The 18,676-nt window shown below is 40.4% G+C and overlaps 3 protein-coding genes across 6 annotated transcripts; all 3 read left to right on the top strand.

Moving 5' to 3' along the window:
* Window positions 1-2,615: 2,615 nt before the first annotated feature.
* LOC136709929 (extracellular calcium-sensing receptor-like) lies at window positions 2,616-6,083 on the top strand. The gene is made up of 6 exons (XM_066685518.1): window positions 2,616-2,815; window positions 2,939-3,239; window positions 3,357-4,133; window positions 4,289-4,513; window positions 4,610-4,733; window positions 4,947-6,083. The coding sequence occupies exons 1-6, from the start codon at window positions 2,616-2,618 to the stop codon at window positions 5,858-5,860; spliced, it is 2,541 nt and encodes an 846-aa protein (XP_066541615.1). The 3' UTR covers window positions 5,861-6,083.
* A 2,297-nt stretch (window positions 6,084-8,380) lies between these two features.
* Window positions 8,381-11,542, top strand: LOC136709485 (extracellular calcium-sensing receptor-like). 3 transcript variants are annotated; one of them, XM_066684755.1, is made up of 6 exons: window positions 8,381-8,574; window positions 8,666-8,966; window positions 9,050-9,826; window positions 10,054-10,278; window positions 10,385-10,508; window positions 10,629-11,542. In XM_066684755.1, exons 1-6 carry the CDS (start codon window positions 8,468-8,470, stop codon window positions 11,540-11,542), a joined length of 2,448 nt encoding a protein of 815 aa, XP_066540852.1. In that variant the 5' UTR covers window positions 8,381-8,467. The 3 variants fall into 3 exon arrangements, with proteins under 3 accessions (XP_066540852.1, XP_066540853.1, XP_066540854.1); XM_066684756.1 differs by having other exon boundaries at window positions 8,465-8,580; XM_066684757.1 differs by having other exon boundaries at window positions 8,477-8,580; window positions 8,678-8,966.
* A 2,460-nt stretch (window positions 11,543-14,002) lies between these two features.
* LOC136709381 (extracellular calcium-sensing receptor-like) lies at window positions 14,003-17,457 on the top strand. 2 transcript variants are annotated; one of them, XM_066684554.1, is made up of 6 exons: window positions 14,003-14,199; window positions 14,323-14,623; window positions 14,755-15,531; window positions 15,697-15,921; window positions 16,020-16,143; window positions 16,356-17,457. In XM_066684554.1, exons 1-6 carry the CDS (start codon window positions 14,003-14,005, stop codon window positions 17,267-17,269), a joined length of 2,538 nt encoding a protein of 845 aa, XP_066540651.1. In that variant the 3' UTR covers window positions 17,270-17,457. The 2 variants fall into 2 exon arrangements, with proteins under 2 accessions (XP_066540651.1, XP_066540652.1); XM_066684555.1 differs by having other exon boundaries at window positions 14,126-14,211.
* The last annotated feature ends 1,219 nt before the right edge of the window (window positions 17,458-18,676 follow it).

The raw sequence follows: 18,676 nt of genomic DNA, 5'->3' as shown, positions 1-18,676 counted from the left end.
GAAAGATAAACTACCCAGCTGAGTGTCGCATTAGTTAAGTTGCAACGAGTTATGTTATATGTTTTTGTTTATTGCTATAAAAGTTAAACTTTGCCAACCGGGATTAAAGCACATGAAACCCCTTTTTTGTGACCATGAATAGGGAACCACAGCTACAAATTAGTATATACATCAGGCAGAACGGACACATCAGGCAAAAGACCATTTCTGAACTAGACCTGAGGCCCGCTCTGGACCCAGCCCATAGTCAATGCAAATGTCACTCAGGTTTTTCAACGCCATCCCCGCTGACAACGGCCCCCTGGAATGGCAGCTCGTGGCAACTCGTGAGGGTGCTCCTGAGTCCCTTCTCTTTCTAAGGCATAAGCTTGAAGGAGTGACCAGATCAGCTGCTATCTACGTGGTGCAGAAGGCATACCTTTCATCGCTAGCCGACCGAGGCCTGAGGTTCAATGAACAGTACGCCAAGTGTAATTTTCAGATGTTGGCGTCTAAACCGTGTCAATTTAACAACATCAATTAAGTCCCATTAATTTACATTAAAATTAGGTTACATTTAGTCACATATATACCTGAGGCCACTATAACTTCATTAGAATTCAAGCTTTATGATGGGTTTCACCTGTATTAATCTAAAAGTTCTTGAAATGATAGTGGTAATGAGTGATTTTTTTAACTGATCGTGTGTGTTTATAAATTCATTTGTGTAAGCACTGAAAATCTGAAGAACTCACAAAAAGGGGGCAACTAGTTAAATCAAGTAATATTAATCTTATTAATATTACTCTCAATTAATAACAATAACAATAAGGACAATCATAACCACATTTCTTGAAATTAAATAAACCCAATATAGTTTCCCTGTTAATAATGAATATTTGTATATATTAATAAAGTGATATTTATTAATAGCCACTACAGTGGTGTTAATGGCCTTCAGGGCTACACTTACAGGCAGTAATGTCATGAAGTGGTTTGGGCCTCCACAGCAGATACTCTGTATACTTGCTTTTACTCTCATACAGGTCATTATTTGTGTGCTTTTACTTAACAATATCCCCTCCTTTCCCCTTCAAAAATCTAAAGCACTACAATGAGAGGATCATTCTGGAATGTGGATTAGATTCAGCTATAGGATTCTGGGCTGTGCTAGGTTATATAGGACTCCTGGCTCTATTGTGTTTTGTTTTGGCTTTTCTGGCCAGAAAACTGCCTGATTACTTCAGTGAAAGTACTTCCTGGAAAGTTCACTGTGGCTGTTGAGATATTTGCGATTTTAGCTTCAAGCTTTGGTTTGATTATTTGTATCTTTGCTCCCAAGTGTTTCATAATCGTGTTTAGGCCAGAGCAGAATACCAAGAAGCACCTTATGGGTAAAGTGCCTTCAAAATCTCTTTGAGACTCTCACACAAACTATAAAAATTAACATGAAGGATTAGCACCTTTATGATATATTTGCCTTTTTTTATTGCCTCATCATTATGATCAACCTGAGATAATTAATTTACTCATTGTCTGTAATTCTATCCAGTTCAGGGTCACTGTGGGAGCCTTCAAGGAATCACACAATTACACAAATTCAGAGATAATATACTCTTTAATACCTTAGCTTAACTTGGAATACTAAGATTATCTGACAAATTTTAAAAATAATGGCTGGGTACTTTGTGGTTTTCAAAAACATGAGATAACTGACTAAAAAAGTATGTTTAAATTAAGATAACTACATTCTGAATTTCTCTAATAACTATAGAATGTACATAAACAAAATGGTGAAGATATGTTAGCAAGCTAGCTAGTTTTGCCTGTTTAAAAAAATTGAGATGTTGCAACATATTAAATCATGAAACTATTTACTAGAGTCTTGAGCTGAAAAAAATAATTAACACTTATCAAGTTTAAACCAATTCCTTCATTCATTATCTGTAACCAATTATCCAGTTTAGGGTCTCGGTGGGTCCAGAGCCTACCTGGAATCATTGGGCGCAAGGCAGGAAAACACCCTGGAGGAGGTGCCAATCCTTCACAGGGCAACACACACATTCACTCACACCTATGCACACTTTTGAGTTAACAATCCACCTACCAACATGTGTTTTTGGACCGTGGGAGGAAACCGGAGCACCCAGATTATATATATATATAATCAACTTGAATAACAATAATCTCTGTGTCTGCGTGTGTTTCCTCCTATGGTCTAAAACACAAGGTCGATGGACTGGCCACTCAAAAGTGTCCAAGAGTGGGAATGTGTGAGTGTGTGTCACCCTGTGAACATGGCAACCCCCTTACAGAAGATGCATGAATGAATAAACAAATGAATGAACAAATGAATGACTGAATGTGAACTGATTATATTTTCTGAAATTGTCTGTGCATCAAGAGGCCTACAGTTGGCGCTGCTTCACCTATATGTTTGACAATATTTAACAGTTAATACTACTGTCATTAACATTCTGTAAAAAAGCATGACTCGTGCTTTGTCCCACCCCTGTGACTTGGATATAATGATAAGGTGAATATTTAAAGCACTGTAAGACAGTCCATGATTTTCAGAGTGTACTGATTGTGAGTATGAAATGCAGCTCTCATTAAATCTGATGATGTTTGCATCAATGCTGTGGATAACAGGGATCTGTCCTGCAGCGTGTAACGTTAACTCGGTCACATGCAGGCTGTGGACTGAGCCTCAACTACCCGTTCTTTATAAGATTGGAGATTTGGAGGTTGGAGGAATTTTCGCCATTCATTCCTACATGAGATCAGAGCAGAACTCCTACACAAAGCTGCCACTACAACCACAGTGCTCTGGGAGGTCTGTCTGTGAGTGCAGCGTGAATATAGTTTAAGACGTAGACGTAGACAGACGAATGATTTTGAATATGATGACACCTGTAAATGCAATATTATCTTGTCATGTATTTTCTGTCTCACACAGTATGGATATCAGAGACCTACTCAACGCTCGTACCATGGAGTTCACCATCAACGAGATCAACAAGAGAACAGATCTGCTGCCGGGAATCACGCTGGGCTACCAGATATATGACTCGTGCGCGGCAGTACCCATGGCGATCAAAGTTGCATTTCAGTTTTCTAATGGCAGGGAACAAGATTTCAACGACAAATATGGGTGTCCAAATTCTGCAACCGCAGCTGTACCTGCTCTTCTAGGAGATACTAATTCTACTCCCTCAGTCAGCATGGCCAGATTACTAGGTCTGCTTGGAATTCCACAGGTGAATATTGTCTAATGTGAAATTGTCTGATATCCTAAAATATGACCGTGTTGTTTTTTGGTTTAATAGTGACTGATGAATTCATGAAGCGTTCAAGAACAATTTTTATGTTTACAGGTCAGCCATTTCGCAACCTGTGCGTGTTTGAGCGATAAGCGTCAGTTCCCTTCCTTCTTCAGGACCGTGCCAAGTGACCACCACCAAGCGGCAGCGCTGGCCAGAATCGTGAAGCATTTTGGCTGGATATGGATCGGGGTAGTGCGCAGTGACTCAGACTATGGGAATTACGGAATTGCCTCGTTCCTAAAGGCTGCGCAGGAGGAGGGTATCTGTGTGGAGTACTCGGAGGCCTTTTACAGGACAGATCCGCGCAGTAAAATAGAGAGAGTGGCGAACGTCATCCGCAGGTCAACAGCCCGAGTAATAGTAGCTTTTATGGCCTCGGGCGAAATGGAAGTTTTATTAGAAGAACTGGTGAGAAATCCACCAAGTCCTCTTCAGTGGATTTGCAGCGAAACGTTGATCATAAATACAAAGTTTCTACGCTATAACATGTGCGCTGGGGCTATAGGATTCGGCATCCCCAAGTCAGTGATCCCAGGGCTCCGTGAATATCTTCTAGACCTCTCTCCAGCACAAGCTCTCAGATCGCCGCTGTTAAAGGAATTCTGGGAGAGCTCGTTCAGCTGTAGCCTGACGGGTTCCTCGAAGGGCGCGCGGGTATGTAACGGCAGCGAGAACATCCACGAGCTGCAGAACCCGTACACAGACACGTCACAGCTGCGTATCACTAACATGGTGTACAAAGCTACATACGCCATAGCGCATGCCATCCACGGTGTTATCTGTAATGACACGCAGTGCGACAAGAGCATTCAGTTCGCACCATGGCAGGTAAAAAACTAGATTTAAAACACCATGAGTACTCGTGACAGCTTTACTTGTATTCAAATATCATAGACATGAATCTATTTACGACCGATTTAACAACTGTCCTGAATAATGTTCTGCATACGAAAAATACATCTTAATGGTATTTCCCACTGCAGATACTCGACCAGCTCAAGAGAGTGAATTTCACCACAGAAAATGGTAATCGGGTCACATTTGATACCAACGGTGATCCTGTGGCTGTCTATGAACTCATAAACTGGCAAGTTCAAAAAGATGGGGCTTTGGATTTTGTGACTGTGGGCGAATACGACTCCTCCAAACCAAAGGGACAGGAGTTCAGTACTAACAGAGCGATCAGCTGGATGGGGGGACAGATCGAGGTATTCACTGACATGAGCAAAGCAAAAATTACCCGTGAATGACATTAAGATATTCAAATGATTACCACATACTCTTTCATTTATTTTCTTTCACAGGTTCCAGTGTCTGTATGCAGTGAGAGTTGTCGTCCTGGGACTAGGAAGGCTGTACAGAAAGGAAGGCCAGTCTGCTGCTATGATTGTATACCATGCGCAGAAGGAGAGATTAGTAACAGAACAGGTTGGCTACAGCAAATAATGCTGAATTAATATTTTACCAACCTCACCCTATACTATGATTTTCAGTCCAGGGAAATTTTGGAAACATTGGGTCCTCATGACATCTTTTTAGAGGCAGTGGTAGTTATTGTGATAGAAAGCCATGCTTTCTTTTTTCATTCCTTTGAATTTCTGTCTAATATTTGGTCCTGAATATGCTTTTTCAATCTGATAGATGCTTTGAACTGTATGCCATGCCCTCCTGAGTTCTGGCCCAATACCAAGAGAGACACCTGCTTGCCTAAGCCTGTGGAGTTCCTGTCCTGGGGTGACACTCTGAGCATTATTCTGACAGTATTCTCTGTGGCTGGGGCCTTCACAGCTGTGTGTGTGTCTGCAGTCTTCTACAGACATAGGGCTTCTCCTATTGTCAGGGCCAACAACTCAGAGCTGAGCTTCCTGCTGCTCTTCTCACTGACTCTGTGTTTCCTCTGTTCACTTACTTTCATTGGTCAGCCCTCTGAGTGGTCCTGCATGCTTCGTCACACAGCGTTCGGCATCACCTTCGTCCTCTGTATCTCCTGTGTTCTGGGGAAAACTATAGTGGTGTTAATGGCCTTCAGGGCTACACTTCCAGGCAGTAATGTCATGAAGTGGTTTGGTCCTCCACAGCAGAGACTCAGTGTCCTTGCTTTCACTCTCATTCAAGTAATTATCTGTGTGCTTTGGTTAACAATATCCCCTCCATTCCCCTTCAAAAACCTAAAACACTACAAAGAAAGGATTATTCTGGAATGTGGATTAGGTTCAGCTATAGGATTCTGGGTTGTACTGGGTTATATAGGACTCCTGGCTCTATTGTGTTTTGTTTTGGCTTTTCTGGCTCGGAAGCTGCCTGATAACTTCAATGAAGCCAAGTACATCACATTTAGTATGCTCATATTCTGTGCTGTTTGGGTGACATTCATCCCAGCTTATGTCAGCTCTCCTGGAAAGTTCACTGTGGCTGTGGAGATATTTGCGATTTTAGCTTCAAGCTTTGGTTTAATTGTTTGCATTTTTGCTCCCAAGTGTTTCATAATCGTGTTTAAACCAGAGCAGAACACCAAGAAACATGTTATGGGTAAAGTACACTCCAAGTCTCTGTAAGAGCTTGACAATTATGGTTTAAAAATTTTGTAATATATATATATATATTCCGTGAAATTCCATTTTGATCAGAAATTAAAGAAATGAAGCACATCCTTCGACTTTTAGCCACTCACCTCTTGTCCATTCATATCAAATAAGTAAAATGACTAAAGTAATAAAATTAATTAAAAATAAATAAATAAATAAATAAACATAGGAAATGTGTTTTTCTCTTCTCAACTCATTCTTCTCCCATTCTTCTATTTGTTCATGAGAATGTTTTATCTATGGGAAAAACTCACCATTGCCTACTATGTTTTTGGAAAACCTGTAAATATATCAATTTTTTATTATGAAAATACAGCGATACAAAATATGGAGCCTATGAATTGAGTACATATTACATTCTAAATACCAGGGGATACAATATAGCTTTGTTTACTGTTTGACATGGTAGTTCTTTTTGGGGAAAAACCCAGATCTTCCAGGGTTTTTCTTTTATTCAGTCATATGCAAAATATGTTGGGCACAGATGTTTCTCAATAAGATCTCACACAAAGGCCTTCCCATTTTTAAGTGTTCAATCTTGAGGTCAGAGTTCTGTGCAGATCAGTGATATTTTGCACACTAAACTTGCAAATCTTTTCCTTAAGTATAATTTTCATACAAGGGCTTTGTCATAAACAGTCTAATGTCTTTCCTGTCTCTTTATTGTGATGTGTGTCAGTGTCAGTGAATTACGAACAATATTTTTCATTTATACATTTGCTTGTTTTTGTTTATTTGATATTTGTTTTGTTTAAATTGGAACCTAACTGTAATCCTACAGTGTTCTTCCTGTGTCTGCGTGGGTTTCCTCCGGGTGCTCCGGTTTCCTCCCACAGTCCAAAAACACACGTTGGTAGTGTGTGAGTGAATGTGTGTGTGTTGCCCTGTGAAGGACTGGCGCCCCCTCCAGGGTGTATTCCCGCCTTGCGCCCAATGATTCCAGGTAGGCTCTGGACCCACCGCGACCCTGAACTGGATAAGAGGTTACAGATAATGAATGAATGAATGAATGAATGTAATCCTACATATTGTTCTTTGATTATATAAAAATGCAGGAGTTGAAATGCTTAATGTCCCTGCCTAGAGAGCTGACGCACAGATAGGAGCCTAACAAAACTTAAAAGGAATTATATTAAATATTAATGGCTCCTAAGTTACAAACAGGATGGAAATTTAGGCTTTGGAATCCGATCCAGTGCAAATAATTATTATATTTTGGGGTCGCTGTGTTTAAATGACAGCTACGAGCTTCTAGTACTCAGCTGAAAAAATGATGATACAAGCCGTTTACTTCAACACTTCCTTACCCTTCCTTCATATTTCATATGTACACAGTATAATTCACACGGGACTGATATCTTTTGTCTATATAGAAGTTCATTTTACTTCATACGGTGACTACAGTCATTACCAGGGCACGCACTATATAAGAGTTTTGGCAGAAGGCCAATTATTAATTATTTATTTTGTGCATACGAATTAGAGAAAACTTGAGCCCAAATCACCAATTTGTTCCCTCGAATTAATTATAACATAAAGTGCACACGAAAAACCTCACAGATATTGTAAGTGTTGTGCATTTATTCTGGGATGTTGTGGTGTGGGTGATGAAGATTCTCTGCCAGACACTGTGTAGAGTTTTAAATACATTTTTATTTCACAAAAGAACAGCATCTTGATAATCTGGTCACATTTAATCTCTCTCTCTTCAGTCCTACACTCCTCACTTATATAGGATTTTTTCTATCTATCCTTATAAGGTAATGGTATAGCTCTTGTTTACATTATTTCCTGAGAAAGATAAATTGTAGGAACATCCAATCCTGCTACTTCCAGGAAAGAAGCTTAACCTAACATCCCATTCTCATGGAGACAAAAATCCCTATATACGTATAAATTCAGAACAATAAGTCATACCTACACGCAGCACACACTTAATACGGATATATGAATATATGGACATTAAATTATATGTCATCTGAATATACGTCATAAGAAAATAATAATAAAAAAAAAAACAGTGCTCTTGCTAGTTTGGCAGGACACTACCCAAAAATACAAGGTATTTTTTTACTTCATTTAACATCTATATATGAATATATTTCCATTGTGTCGATCTTACATATGTTTACGTTTATTAAAAGCTTCAGTCTTAAGAAGGGGTGGTGCAGTTAGTTTTTTATTTTATCAAGAGCTCTAATTTGATCAAGATATAACTCGTTTTTAGTTAATCAGTATTTTAAATATTGTGTTTTATCTTTTATTCATGTTGACATTATGGAATAAACAAAATGTCATCAATTGCACTTTAAGTAAAAAAAATAAATAAATCACGCCCCCTTTGCCCAGCTCACACCCCTGCGACTAACACAGCATTGTATCGTAGATATTTAAAGGGATGTTGGCCATCATGACCTTTAGAGAGAGCTGGGAAGTTCCGAGCATGCAATGTATATCGTTTCAAGACTGATGATGTTTGTATCGGTGCTGTGGATTCCTGGTTTCCGTCCTGCAGTGTGTAAAGCTGACGCGGTCACTTGCAGTGTGTGGGCTGAGCCTCAGCTGCCGGGCCTTTATATGAATGGGGACTTTATCATTGGAGGGATTTTCTCCATTCACAATTATATGCAATCAGAACCGAACACATACACCAAGATGCCACTACACCCAAAGTGCTCTGGGAGGTCTGTGTGTGAGTGAATGTAGTGAACGGCAAATGGCTATGGCACGTGCCAAGAAAATACCTTCTAACTGCGTGTTGTCTGTCTTATACAGTATGGAATTTAGGGACCTGCGCTATGCTCGTGCCATGGAGTTCACCCTCCAAGAGATTAACAATAGCACAGATCTGCTGCCTGGAATCACGCTGGGCTACCAGATATACGACTCGTGCGCAGCAGTGCCCATGGCGATCCAAATTGCACTTCAGCTTGCCAGTGGCATGGAACCATTTGTCAATAATACACATGTGTGTCCAAAACCTGCAGCTGCTGCTGTGCCTGTTCTTGCTGGAGAGTCTGATTCTACTCCTTCAATTAGCATGGCCAGAATACTAGGTCTCTTTGGAATTCCACAGGTTGGTAGATTGCATTTGTCTATATATATATATATATATATATATATATATATATATATATAATTTACTTCGTTGTGCCACAGGTCAGCCATTTCACAACCTGCGCGTGTTTGAGCGATAAGCGTCAGTTCCCTTCCTTCTTCAGGACTGTGCCAAGTGACCACCACCAAGCGGCAGCGCTGGCCAGAATGGTGAAGCATTTTGGCTGGACATGGATTGGGGCAGTGCGCAGTGACTCGGATTATGGGAATTACGGAATGGCCTCGTTTCTAAAGGCTGCGCAGGAGGAGGGGATCTGTGTCGAGTACTCAGAGGCGTTTTACAGAACAGATCCGCGCAGTAAAGTGGAGAGAGTGGCGAATGTCATTCGCTCATCAACAGCCCGAGTAATAGTAGCGTTTATGGCCTCAGGCGAAATTGAGGTTTTATTAGAAGAACTGGTGAGAAATCCACCGCCTCCACTTCAGTGGATTGGCAGTGAGACATGGATCATAAATGCAAAGCATCTGCGCTTTAACATGTGCGCTGGGGCGATAGGGTTCGGTGTTCCCCGCTCAGAGATCCCAGGTCTCGGTGAGTTTCTTCTAAACCTCACTGTAGCACAAGCTCTTAAGTCACCGCTGTTAAAGGAATTCTGGGAGAGCTCGTTCAGCTGTAGCCTGACTGGTTTCTCTGAAAGCATGAGGGAATGTGACGGCAACGAGGACATCCGCTCGCTGCAGAACCCGTACACAGACACGTCACAGCTGCGCATCACTAACATGGTATACAAAGCTACATACGCCATAGCACATGCCATCCACGGTGTTATCTGTAATGACACGCAGTGCGACAAGAGCATTCAATTCGCACCATGGCAGGTATTAATGTCCTAGATTAATCTCCTATTAATCTTCTTTCAAATATCACCATGATTTCTGTTTAGTGTAAATTATCTTGATGCTATTGTATTAATATTGATATGCGTCTACATCATACTACATTATACACATTTATACAGACAAATATGCATCAATTAATTACCCACGATTCCAAAATTATAAACAAAACAATGTGTATGATTTTTCAATAATATCTCCCACTGCAGGTACTTGACCAGCTCAGGAGAATAAACTTCACCACAAGGAATGGAGTTCAAGTCATGTTTGATGCCAACGGTGACCCTGTGGCTGTCTATGAGCTCATAAACTGGCAAGTTCAAAAAGATGGGACCTTGGATTTTGTGACAGTGGGCCTCTTTGACTCTTCCAAACCAATGGGACAAGAGTTCAGCATAAGCACAAATATCAGTTGGGTGGGGGGACAAACAGAGGTATTGTAATCATTGACAAGAGCAAGAAATATGACTGTAAATTGATCTGAGACATGCAAATATTTATATAATTCTATGATTATGATTTGCATTTGTTTTTTTTCAGCTGCCTGTGTCTATGTGCACTGACAGTTGTCCTCCTGGCACTAGGAAGGCTGTACAGAAAGGAAGGCCAGTCTGCTGCTATGACTGTATACCATGCGCAGAAGGAGAGATCAGTAACCGAACAGGTTGGATATCACAGCACACAATGCTTAATGAAGCTTTTACCAGCCTAACCTATTACTGTAATTCCCAATGTATAGAACTGCTGAAAATATTTGGTCCTCTATTCTTTTTTAATCTCTTAGATTCTTTGAACTGTATGCCGTGCCCTCCTGAGTTCTGGCCCAATGCCAAGCGAGATAGCTGTCTCTCCAAACCTGTGGAGTTCCTGTCCTGGGGTGATACTTTGAGCATTATACTCACATTATTCTCTGTGTCTGGGGCCTTCATTGCTGTGTGTGTGGCTATCATCTTCTATAGACATAGGACATCTCCCATTGTCAGAGCCAACAACTCAGAGCTGAGCTTCCTGCTGCTTTTCTCACTGGCTCTGTGTTTCCTCTGTTCACTTACTTTCATTGGTCAGCCCTCTGAGTGGTCCTGCATGCTTCGGCACACAGCATTTGGGATCAGCTTCGTTCTCTGCATCTCCTGTGTTCTGGGGAAAACAATAGTGGTATTAATGGCCTTCAGGGCTACACTTCCAGGCAGTAATGTCATGAAGTGGTTTGGGCCTCCACAGCAGAGACTCAGTGTTCTTTTCTTCACTCTCATACAGGTCATTATTTGTGTGCTTTGGTTAACAATATCCCCTCCATTCCCCTTCAAAAATCTAAAGCACTACAAGGAGAGGATCATTCTGGAATGTGGATTAGGATCAGCTGTAGGATTCTGGGCTGTTCTGGGTTATATAGGATTCCTGGCTCTATTGTGTTTTGTTTTGGCTTTTCTGGCCAGAAAACTGCCTGATAACTTCAATGAAGCCAAGTTCATCACATTCAGTATGCTCATATTCTGTACAGTTTGGGTGACCTTCATCCCAGCTTATGTCAGCTCTCCTGGAAAGTTCACTGTGGCTGTGGAGATATTTGCTATTTTGGCTTCAAGCTTTGGTTTGATTATTTGTATCTTTGCTCCCAAGTGTTTCATAATTGTGTTTAGGCCAGAGCTGAATACCAAGAAGCACCTCATGGGTAAAATGCCCTCAAAGTCTCTTTGAGACTCTCACAAAAAACTATAAAAGTTAACATGAAGGATTAGCACTGCCTCATCATTATGATCAACCTGAGATAATTAATTTACTCATTGTCTGTAATTCTATCCAGTTCAGGGTCACTGCGGGAGCCTTCCGGGAATCACACAATTACACAAATTCAGAGATAATATATTCTTTAATACATACCATTTTGAAAATATATTAAGTATGTTTAACATACTAAATGACCTTAGTTTAACTTGGAATGCTAAGATTATCTGAATTTTTTTTATAAATAATGGCTGGGTACTTTGTGGTTTTCAAAAACATGAGATAACTGACTGACAAAGTGGGTTTATATTAAAATAACTACATTCTGAATTTCTCTAATAACTTTAGAATGTATATAAACAAAATGGCGAAGATATGTTAGCAAGCTAACTAGTTTTGTCTATTTTTAAAAGGAAAAACAAAATTGAGACGCTGCAACACATTAAATCATGAAATTATTTACTAGAGTCTTGATTTGAATAAAGAACTAACACTTAGAAACCTGTATTCCAATACATTACATTCACCTCATATTACTTGCCTGCTAGCATGAGTAAAGTTCAAGTTTAAACTAATATTAATAAATATTTTTTGGTCTCAGGAGTTAAAGTGATCATCTATGATCGTAATCAAGAAAACGCTTTTTATAAAACTTAGAAGATATTTCATCACCATTTGCTAGCCTCTGTCTAACGTGTTTATGAAGCCTCAGTATCAATAAACCAGTTAAAAAAAAAAAAGTTGTGCAGTAAGACTGTGCAGTAATGCTAGGCTTTCTGTCTCTTGCCTCAGGAAAGACAAATGACAGAGACCTTCAAATGTGCAAAATCATGAAAAGGGGTGAGGATTTTGCTTTATTCCTGCTCCATAGGTAGGTAATATGAATAATAATTTTAGCTGTTTCACATTTTTTTTAAGTAGAAACCAACCCTAAATTCAGCAGAGCACTAACTGTATGAAAGTTAACAGAGAGAAAGTGCTACCAAACTACATGAGTTTCTGTGATAATTCAAACAGTGAATTTAGACTAGATGCTTTTCAGTCATGCACAAACTGAAACACATAGTTCCATCTTAAAAGACATGGAGTTTCAGAAGGTAAACAAATAACTGCAGTTACCCACAATCCCTTGCCTTTACCTACAGTAGCTGGATAAATAATATTTGCTTCTCATGTTATGGCTAAGATTCTCACAAAACGTACGGATTCCTCAGTGAGAAAACACACAAACAAACATGCATACAAAGGAAGTGCTTGTAACTTGAAAATGATTATTAATATTACATAACATCCACACAAAAATATAATTTCATATAATTTTATATAATAAAAAGCAGATTAATTTTTTTTTTCATTAATGAGTGGATATTATTCCAAACATTGAAAAAATATATTAACCCAACTAAGAGCTATAATTTCAACAACTTAATATGGTTAAATTAATTTCACATAGTTTCTTTTAGTTTGTTTTTGATTACCACTGTCCACTCAGTTTATAGAATAATAGTACTGATGTCTGCTGGATGATATCACTTCAGAAGTCTATTATTTGGTGACACATATTTTTTCTGTGCGGATTGGTGGTTGATCCATCCCACCACTTAAATCCACAGGGTGGTCTAAATGTACAATGTGAATATTCATCCATTCATTATCTGTAACCAATTATCCAGTTCAGGATTGCGATAGGTCCAGAGCCTACCTGGAATCATTGGGTGCAAGGCAGGAAACCGGAGCACGAGGAAACCCACGCAGACACAGGGAGAACACACTAAACTCCTCACAGGTCCCTTGAGGTGTGTGACTGCAACACTACCTGTTGTGCCACTGTGCTGTATATATATATATATGTGTGTGTGTGTGTGTGTGTGTGTGTGTGTGTGTATTTATTTATGTGTATATATGTATATATATATATATATATATATAAGGTCGGTGGACTGGCTACTCAAAAGTGTCCAAAAGTGTGAGTGCATGTCGCCCTGTGAAGAACTGACGCCCCCTCCGTGGTGTTTTCCCGCATTGCACCCATCGATTACCGGTAGGTTCCTTACCCACCTCGACCCTGAACTGGATAAGCACTTACAGACGATAAATGAACGAATGAACGAACAAATTAGTTAATAAATTAATGAATGAATAACAATCAATGTGAATTGATTGTATTGTTTTTAATTGTCTGCACATCAAGAGGAATACCGTTGGCGCTGTTTCACCTGTATATTTGGCATAAAGAAAATAATTAACAGTTAATACTACTGTGATTAACATTCTGTACAAAACCATGACTCTTGTGCTTTGTCCCACCCCTGTGACTTGGACATAATGATAAGGTGGATATTTAAAGCACTGTAAGACAGTCCATGACTTTCAGAGAGTACTGATTGTGAGTATGAAATGCAGCTCTCATTAAATCTGATGATGTTTATATCAATGCTGTGGACAGGGATCTGTCCTGCAGCGTGTAACGTTAACTCGGTCACATGCAGGCTGTGGACTGAGCCTCAACTACCCATTCTTTATAAGAATGGAGATTTGGAGGTTGGAGGAATTTTCGCCATTCATTCCTACATGAGATCAGAGCAGAACTCCTACACAAAGCTGCCACTACAACCACAGTGCTCTGGGAGGTCTGTCTGTGAGTGCAGCGTGAATATAGTTTAAGACGTAGACGTAGACAGACGAATGATTTTGAATATGATGACACCTGTAAATGCAATATTATCTTGTCATGTATTTTCTGTCTCACACAGTATGGATATCAGAGACCTACTCAACGCTCGTACCATGGAGTTCACCATCAACGAGATCAACAAGAGAACAGATCTGCTGCCGGGAATCACGCTGGGCTACCAGATATATGACTCGTGCGCGGCAGTACCCATGGCGATCAAAGTTACGTTTCAGTTTGCTAATGGCAGGGAACAAGTTTTCAACGACAAATATGGGTGTCCAAATTCTGCAACCGCAGCTGTACCCGCTATTCTAGGAGATACTAATTCTACTCCCTCAGTCAGCATGGCCAGATTTCTAGGTCTGCTTGGAATTCCACAGGTGAATATTGTCTAATGTGAAATTGTCTAATATTCTATGATATGATCGTGTTGTTTTTTGGTTTATTAGTGACTGATGAATTCATGAAGCGTTCAAGAACAAATGTTATGTTTATCTATATTAAATAACAGGTCAGCCATTTCGCAACCTGTGCGTGTTTGAGTGATAAGCGTCAGTTCCCTGCCTTTCTCAGGACCGTGCCAAGTGACCACCACCAAGCGGCAGCGCTGGCCAGAATCGTGAAGTATTTTGGCTGGACATGGATTGGGGCAGTGCGCAGTGACTCGGATTATGGGAATTACGGAATGGCCTCGTTTCTAAAGGCTGCGCAGGAGGAGGGGATCTGCGTGGAGTACTCGGAGGCCTTTTACAGGACAGATCCGCGCAGTAAAGTGGAGAGAGTGGCGAACGTCATCCGCTCATCAACAGCCAGAGTAATAGTAGCGTTTATGAACGCGGGCGAAATGGAAGTTTTATTAGAAGAACTGGTGAGAAATCCACCGCCTCCTCTTCAGTGGATTTGCAGCGACACATTGATCATGAATACAAAGTTTCTACGCTATAACATGTGCGCTGGGGCTATAGGATTCGGCATCCCCAAGTCAGTGATCCCAGGGCTCCGTGAATATCTTCTAGACCTCTCTCCAGCACAAGTTCTAAAGTCACCACTGTTAACGGAATTCTGGGAGACCTCGTTCAGCTGTAGCCTGACGGGTTCCTCGAAGGGCGCGCGGGTATGTAACGGCAGCGAGGACATCCGCGCGCTGCAGAACCCGTACACAGACACGTCACAGCTGCGTATCACTAACATGGTGTACAAAGCTACATACGCCATAGCGCATGCCATCCACGGTGTTATCTGTAATGACACGCAGTGCGACAAGAGCATTCAGTTCGCACCATGGCAGGTATAAATCTAGATTTAAAACACCATGAATACTCGTGACAGCTTTACTTGTATTTAAATACCATAAACATGAATCTATTTACGACCGATTTAACAACTGTCCTGAACAATGAATGAATGTGTTCTGCATACAAAAAACACATCATAATGATATTTCCCACTGTAGATACTCGACCAGCTCAAGAGAGTGAATTTCACCACGAAAAATGGTAATCGGGTCACATTTGATGCCAACGGTGATGGTCTGCCCATCTATGAGCTCATTAACTGGCAAGTTCAAAAAGATGGGGCTTTGGATTTTGTGACTGTGGGCGAGTACGACTCATCTAAACCAAAGGGACAGGAGTTCAATGCTAACAGAGCAATCAGCTGGATGGGGGGACAGATTGAGGTATTCACTGACATGAGCAAAGCAAAAATCACCTGTGAATGACATTGTGATATTCAAATGATTACCATATATTCTTTTTCATTTATTTTCTTTCACAGGTGCCAGTGTCTGTGTGCAGTGAGAGTTGTCCTCCTGGCACTAGGAAGGCTGTACAGAAAGGAAGGCCAGTCTGCTGCTATGACTGTATACCATGTGCAGAAGGAGAGATCAGTAACAGAACAGGTTGGCTACAGCAAATAATGCTAAATTAATATTTTACCAACCTCACCCTATACTATGATTTTCAGTCCAGGGAAATTTTGAAAACATTTGCTCCTCCTGACACCTTTTTAGATGCAGTGGTAGTTATTGTGAAAGAAAGCCATGCTTTCTTGTTTCATTCTTTCGAATTTCTGTATAATATTTGGTCCTGAATGTGCTTTTCATTCTTATAGATGCTTTGAACTGTATGCCATGCCCTCCTGAGTTCTGGCCCAATGCCAAGAGAGACACCTGCTCGCCTAAGCCTGTGGAGTTCCTGTCCTGGGGTGACACTCTGAGCATTATTCTGACAGTGTTCTCTGTGGCTGGGGCCTTTATTGCAGTGTGTGTGGCTGTTGTCTTCTACAGACATAGGACTTCTCCTATTGTCAGAGCCAACAACTCAGAGCTGAGCTTCCTGCTGCTCTTCTCACTGACTCTGTGTTTCCTATGTTCACTTACATTCATTGGGAGACCCTCTGAGTGGTCTTGCATGCTTCGGCACACAGCGTTTGGCATCACCTTTGTTCTCTGCATCTCCTGTGTTCTGGGGAAAACAATAGTGGTATTAATGGCCTTCAGGGCTACACTTCCAGGCAGTAATGTCATGAAGTGGTTTGGGCCTCCACAGCAGAGACTCAGTGTCTTTACATTCACTCTTATTCAGACCGTAATTTGTGTGCTTTGGTTAACATTATCTCCCCCTTTCCCCTTCAATAACCTAAAGCACTACAAGGAGAGGATAATTCTGGAATGTGGATTAGGTTCAGCAGTAGCATTCTGGGCTGTGCTGGGTTATATAGGATTCCTGGCTCTATTGTGTTTTGTTTTGGCTTTTCTGGCTCGAAAGCTGCCTGATAACTTTAATGAAGCCAAGTTCATTACATTCAGTATGCTCATATTCTGTGCAGTTTGGGCTACTTTCATCCCAGCTTATATAAGCTCTCCTGGCAAACTGACTGTGGCAGTAGAGATATTTGCTATTTTGGCTTCAAGCTTTGGTTTGATTATTTGTATTTTTGCTCCCAAGTGTTTTATAATTGTGTTTAGGCCAGAGCAGAATACCAAGAAGCACCTCATGGGTAAGGTACCCTCCAAATCTCTTTGAGATCGTGATATATATTGTAAAAGTTAGCAGCATATTTTAGGAACATATATAATGTGTTGTTTATTAATTATTATTATGTTTTTCAGATAACCTATTGTTTATTTCATTAAATATTAAACAAATAATGGGAACTGGGTATATCTACTCTTTCCCAGAACATTACGCATCATTTTTCATAATCGTGTTTAGGCCAGAGCAGGATAGCAAGATACACCTCATGTGTAAAGTGCCCTCTAAGTTTCTTTGAGACTCACTCTGTAAGAGACTGCAGTATGCTTTAGCACATATATCTTGTTTTTTTTATCCCTTATAGGAGGGGGCACCAGTCTTCCACAATGTGACACACAATCACATACTGACACCTGGACAATTTTGAGTCCTAATCCACCTACCAACATGTGTTTTTGTATCGTGGGAGGAAACCCACAAGGACACAGGGAGAACACATCAAACTCCTCACAGTCACTCGGAGCAGGACTTGAACCCAGGTCCCTGGAGCTGTGTGACTTTGACATTACCTGCGTTGCCACCATGCCCCCCATATGTACATGTGCATGTCATAAAATTAGAATATGAAAAAGTGGATATATTTCAGTAATTCCATTCAAAAAGTGAAACTTGTATATTATACTCATTCATTACACACAGACTGATATATGTCAAGTGTTTATTTCTTTTAAGTTGATGATTATAACTGACAAATAATGAAAACCCCAAATTTAGTATCTCAGAAAATTAGAATATAGCGAAAAGGTTCAATACTGAAGACACCTGATGCCACACTCTAATCAACTAATTAACTCAGACCACCTGTAAAGGCCTTTAAATGGTCTCTCAGTCTAGTTCTGTAAGCTACGTCATCCCCATGATGTTTTTCTTCCACCATACTCCCCTTTCCTCAACCCAACAGAAGAGTTCTTCTCTTCATGGTGTTGGAAGGGGTATGCCTGGCAACCCTACACCAGGGAAAATCTCTTGCAGGCCATGGAACTGGCCTGTAATGCATGCCTAGCATGGATCAGGCATACTAGGAGTTATTTCCCAAGATGCCTGACAAGGAAGAATGTGGCCTGTGATGTAGATAAAATCCTGTGTCCTGACCCAGCACGTCGACATGATGCTGCAGTAGAGTAGATACTGTATGCACTTCTGTTGTAATGTATTTTTTTTTTTTGTATGTTTTTTTTTCCACACTACATAATTACAAATTTTTGTTAAACAAGAGTTTTGTTTTGAAACTGCATTTTCCTTTGTGGACAATAAAGATTATTTCTACAGCTTCATGATCTGATCACTGTGTTTTCCTTTTTTCAGTGTTGTGTGTAATGACTGTTCATTGCTGTTTATCATTTTGATTGACTTGAGGCCTGATTTGACAACATTGTTTGGTTTTGAGCACTGCTTGAA

The sequence above is a fragment of the Hoplias malabaricus genome, chromosome 11 (assembly GCF_029633855.1).
Source record: "Hoplias malabaricus isolate fHopMal1 chromosome 11, fHopMal1.hap1, whole genome shotgun sequence".
NCBI lineage: Eukaryota > Metazoa > Chordata > Actinopteri > Characiformes > Erythrinidae > Hoplias > Hoplias malabaricus.
The sequence above is the reverse complement of the archived record's forward strand: the minus strand, read 5'-3'. Positions and strand labels throughout refer to the sequence as shown.